Source organism: Panicum virgatum, chromosome 2N (assembly GCF_016808335.1).
Source record: "Panicum virgatum strain AP13 chromosome 2N, P.virgatum_v5, whole genome shotgun sequence".
NCBI lineage: Eukaryota > Viridiplantae > Streptophyta > Magnoliopsida > Poales > Poaceae > Panicum > Panicum virgatum.
In genome coordinates, this window is record NC_053146.1 from 54,117,822 (window position 1) to 54,122,701 (window position 4,880).

At 43.1% G+C, this 4,880-nt stretch overlaps 1 protein-coding gene across 2 annotated transcripts; it reads left to right on the plus strand.

Annotated features, from left to right (window-relative positions):
• Positions 1-233: 233 nt before the first annotated feature.
• LOC120661311 lies at positions 234-4,589 on the plus strand. Of its 2 annotated transcripts, none has more exons than XM_039940124.1 (10): positions 234-1,062; positions 1,326-1,436; positions 1,519-1,617; positions 1,723-1,832; positions 1,927-2,199; positions 2,527-2,663; positions 3,049-3,098; positions 3,981-4,121; positions 4,205-4,332; positions 4,405-4,589. In XM_039940124.1, the coding sequence occupies exons 2-10, from the start codon at positions 1,334-1,336 to the stop codon at positions 4,522-4,524; spliced, it is 1,161 nt and encodes a 386-aa protein (XP_039796058.1). In that variant the 5' UTR covers positions 234-1,062; positions 1,326-1,333; the 3' UTR covers positions 4,525-4,589. The 2 variants fall into 2 exon arrangements, with proteins under 2 accessions (XP_039796058.1, XP_039796059.1); XM_039940125.1 differs by having other exon boundaries at positions 234-986.
• Positions 4,590-4,880: the final 291 nt, after the last annotated feature.

Sequence of the window (4,880 nt, forward strand, 5' to 3'; positions counted from 1 at the left end):
GAATGAATTGTGCTCGGCTGGTAGAATGCATAATATTCTGTGAGAAGAAATAAGCCAAACTAAGCCAAGCCGCACTGTTGATCAGATCAGCCGAACAGGCTCCTTCCTCGTCCCACGATTGCGGGCCCTTCCCCCTCCGTATTCGACGGAATTGTCCTCTCCACCTTCATCTTCTCCACCGCCCGCCCCTACGCCGCCCCACCTCTCCGCTAGTGTGCATGCGCCGTCCCGCCCCCCCGCCGGCGTGTTGCGCCCCTGCGCCGGCATGCCGCACGCCCCTTTGCGCCGCCCATCCACCGCCCAGCCTCGCGCCCCTCCGTCTCTCCACCCCTCCGCGCGGCATGCGCGCACCACTTTGTTCCGCCCCTCCACACCCAGTCCCACGTCGCTCCCCTGCGCTCCTCCTGCTCCCAGTCGGCGTGCTGCTCCCTTGCGCTCCTCCGCACAGCTCGCGAGCTCTACCTGAGGACGAAGAAACTGAGATGGCAGTGAGGAGAGGATGTGGGATAGAACGGTGGTGGGCTGGACCTTGTTGGATTCCATCTAACAATTCCATTTACATTCAAACAATTGTTTTGGCATTGTAACTGATTTCTAATGCCAGTCTGTTTTGGTATTGAATCCAATTCAATGTAAACCCTCCAATATCGACATCCAAACGGACCCTAAATGTGGAATGTGGAGATATTACCATGACGTCCTCCTCGCCGGACACCTCCTCCTCGCCGCCGCACTTTCCCGCTTAGATAGCCGCCGCAACTGCAAGGGTTTGTACTGCGGAACTGCAAGGGTTTTGTAACCCTAATCTCTCAGTTCTTCGATCCCCATGCCCCAGCCGCCCTCGCTAGCCGCCAGAGTCCTAGGCGCAAACTCCGCACGACGCAGCGCGCGGTGCCGCTTATCCTCGTCGGTCAACGCGCCAAGCTCCTACATCCCTCCCTTGCGTGCAGCATCCAGGGGACCCCCCGGCAAGACATCGCTGCCTGGTACCTCGATCTGCAGGAAAGATGGCTATTGCCGTGTTGCGTCTCCTTTTTCTCGTCCTGCTAGTGAACAGAAGAGGTGTCTCTTGCATTTTTGCATCTAGTTTCTCATCCTGACACAAGCCACTTTTGTATTTGTGAGATTTGTTATTGATTTGTTTGCAATTTTCACTTCAAAGGAACTGTGATTTGTATAACTAATCAATTTTATTTCATATTGGTGCAAGATGAGTTTGTGGTGAACATTTCTTTTTCTAGATTGATGATTGATTGATCTGAGTAATTTTTTTTCAAACTTTACTTGTTATGACTTACATTTAACTTTCTTTAATTCTGCTTCAGTTTGAAAGATGGTAGCAGGTAAGAGAGCTGCTGCTGATCCCACGAAATCCTCAAATGAGAATAAAAGAACATGCAGTGCGGAAGGAGGGACGACTGAGTCATTGATTTCAGGTCTGCTTGTTCTTCCTTTTTTTATGCATGTATTTTCTATGACCGTTAGAGCACTCACAGATGTCTTGTATCATGTATCTAGATGAATTATGCTGCGACTATCAACGTATACAGAGTGAGTTGGGTGAACAAGTTTCAACAGATCTGTTTAGAAGTGTTGCCACACTTGTTTTGTCTCATGGTGATTACACTGTTTACCCGTAGTTTTCTGATAATTGAACATTGTTAGTTTTCAGATAATTGAACATTGTTAGATGTGAATGATATAAACTATGATCTTGTGTAGGACACGAAGTGCTATTTGCATGCTCTGGCGTAGCTATAGAACGCCGGAGGCTCTTCACAAGGTTTGTTACTGCAGCAAGTTTGGTTAGAGCTTTACATAGTGACGTTAAGGTTGGTGTTGATGAAGGCCATTTAGTGTTCTTTTTCCTTGTTTACTAAAAATAAATGTAACCATTCTATACTGTTTTCTTTTTTATAATTGTAGATTGATGTGTGCTATGAAGGAAAAATTGTCATAGGTGTTCTGGAAGACTTCGATTTGGATCATAAAATTGCTTTTGTCCAAGCTATGGAAAACCTTGATGTTTATTGCGTACCTCTCAATCCTGTTGTGGAATGGATGCCGGAGACTGCGGTAGTAGCAGTCGCCCGAGACGTATCTGGGAAACTAATGGCGACAACCGGCAAACTTGAACGTTCAGATGGTGAAGCTGGTGGTCATCATATTATGTTCTCTACTACTTGTAAACTACCTGAGGTACACTTGCATTATTATCAGTGTTTTAATCATTTGAAAGACCCATTGTATTCCCTCTTTTTTACTTCTATTTGTCACCGTTGACTGTACTGCAAAAAGTTTGACCTCTAATACCTTTTAAACTTTGTTATAGTTAAGCTGAATGGATTTCGTATGGTTAGATCTGCAATGGAACATACTTCAAAATTATATTTCTATTTTCAATTTTTATTGTTAAACAGTAGCATTTATGATTTCCATGAGAATGTCATGTGAAAGTAAGTATATTCCTTGTAAATTTTGTTTCAGTGTAACCCTTGTTTCCCACTGCTTTATTTTTTGTTCTAGGGTTGGCAGGGGGGTGCGTCTTTTGATTTTGATGGGAACTTTGTTGGCATGAACCTTGATTTGGATATGAGATTACCCATTATCTTGCCAAGGAGTACAATTCTTGAACGGTGGAAGCATTTACGTACGCCTCAAAGGTCAGTATTTTTTGGTGAAAAGGTGAAGTCTGTCATTTTCAGGTGTGGAAATATATTTCCAATTTGCTTATCTATGTTTCTAGTTGCAGCATTTAATGTTTACCCCTAATAACAACATGAGTATTTCCCTCTCACATTGCTCCAGCTCCAGCCTCCAGCCACCAGCCAGGTAACAGTGTTTTTCTCTTACACCACACCAGCTCCAGCCTGCCGAACGCAGTGAGTCACATTTACTCTGTTGTCTAGTAGCCATATATGTTTGTCTAACTTAAAAACCATAGAATTTTTGTTGAGACTAAAATATTCGCATTATTAGTTGGGATATGGTGTATCTTGACTGTGGAGGTCTGCTCAGTTCTTGTTTTCTTGGAATTTTTATGTACAGGGTATCATGCTTATTTTTTCAAGGTGTGAAACCCTACTCCCGTCCTCAAGGTGAGTACAAAATCACTATTTGTAAGGTCCTCGAGTGGTTCAAATTAAGCATAACATTTATTCTAATATAATAACTATTAGTCATTTACAGTTTGTATCGTAGTGTTAGCGCTAACCAATTAATGTTTTAACCATGCCTACCTTGCGCATGTGCGTTGCAATGTAAGTATATACCACAGCATACGTCTATAGATTCATCAAGAAGTACTATGATCTAATTTTATATATGAAGTTGTATCATCAATCATTCATACGTATACACATGCAGGTAGTGCAATTGTTTGTGGTAGAATAAAATGCTACAGCATGTCTATAGATTGGTCCAGAAAAGGCCTGCACACCATGAACATCAGCCGCTCCGTAAAATGTAGAGATGTTCATGGGTATATTCAAGTCACTTCTAATTTAGTAGTGTGCCCCTGCTAACGCAATGGTAAAAGTAAAAAAAAAGTATTTTTCTTTGCACTTGGGCTAAATCTCTTTCTAATGCTAGCCCATGCCTGACAACTCTTGGGCTAAATCTGTCCATGATGCCTAGTCACTTCTAATATGAGTGGTTGGTTGCACAATATGCCATATATTTCTAATCTTACATACAATACTATTTGCAGAAACTTATGTGATTGCTACATTACTGTATTTAGAATTAGCATGTCTGTTAATCTCTCTTCTTTCTTCAGCATATGAGGATGTTCCCAGCAATGCAGAGTTTGAGAATGGGTCTAGGGGTCCCCCCCCCCCCCCCCCCCCCCCCCCCCCAGTACATCAAGGGGTACGATCAATCGTGAGTCCATGTTTGTACACTTAGTTATCTGGCAATTGAGCCTTTTCACATATCTGCTGTACAACTGACAATTATTATATCGTTGTCTCTTGTGCCAGGTGGCATCGCTTTGCTTAATGCTCATCATGATCCTTTTGGTGATGTGTGTCCTGATGGTGTCTGGCCGTCTGGGGTAAATTCGATAAAAGTTTTTCTCTTATCTTATCAAAAAAGTGTTGTTGCACTTGCTTCGTTCAATGGTGAGTTTATAGTAGTGTCCAAACTTGTACTCCTATTTATATTATGACCATCTGTAGCTAATAATCAAAATTACTGTATCCAGGAGGAACAAAGTTTTTTTCATGCACAGGATTTTTCATTAACTTTGATGATGAATGTCAGACTATTCTGACTTCAGCAACCTTGGTTAGGGATCCTGATGGTTCAAATAAGATTGTTGAGGGCCTGAAGGTTGGTGCTTCTAATACACTCTGATACTTGTTTGTCCAGGATACTGCTTAAGTATCATTGTATCATTTGCAGATTAAGGTGTTGCTTCCAAACAATCAAAGTAAAGAAGGGAAGCTGAAACATTGTAGTTTACAGTACAATGTTGCGCTAGTCAGGGTGTGTTTAGATCCAAAATTTTGCAAAAAACTGTAAAGGCCAAAAGTTGGATGTAAAACTTTACATTTTTTGTGTTTACATGCATTTAGTTGGATGGCTCATTTTGCATTCTAGTGTACAGTACATCCTGCCCTGTTGGTGTCGGCCTAAACGAAGCGTAACATGAGCACGAAAAGTACGCAGTGACGCACAAGGTAATGCAGTCAACAATCCAGACTAATGATACACCAGGAATTTGTAAGAACAGAACCGACATTGGGAAGACAAAGGGGAACTTACCTGTGCGGCACGACGACGACGACGGCCACCGCCTCTGGTGGCTTGGTCGGCTGCCGCCGTTTCAGGTCCAGCCGGAGGACACCTTGCAGGCAGGTCTGCGCGCCCAAAGGGTG

Excerpts from the sequence above, each read along its gene's own strand:
- LOC120661311 (XM_039940124.1), top strand. The coding sequence starts at position 1,334 with ATGGTAGCAGGTAAGAGAGCTGCTGCTGATCCCACGAAATCCTCAAAT. Across the intron at positions 1,618-1,722 it reads CACACTTGTTTTGTCTCATG|GACACGAAGTGCTATTTGCA; the intron begins GTGATTACACTG and ends GATCTTGTGTAG. Across the intron at positions 4,333-4,404 it reads AGATTGTTGAGGGCCTGAAG|ATTAAGGTGTTGCTTCCAAA; the intron begins GTTGGTGCTTCT and ends TATCATTTGCAG.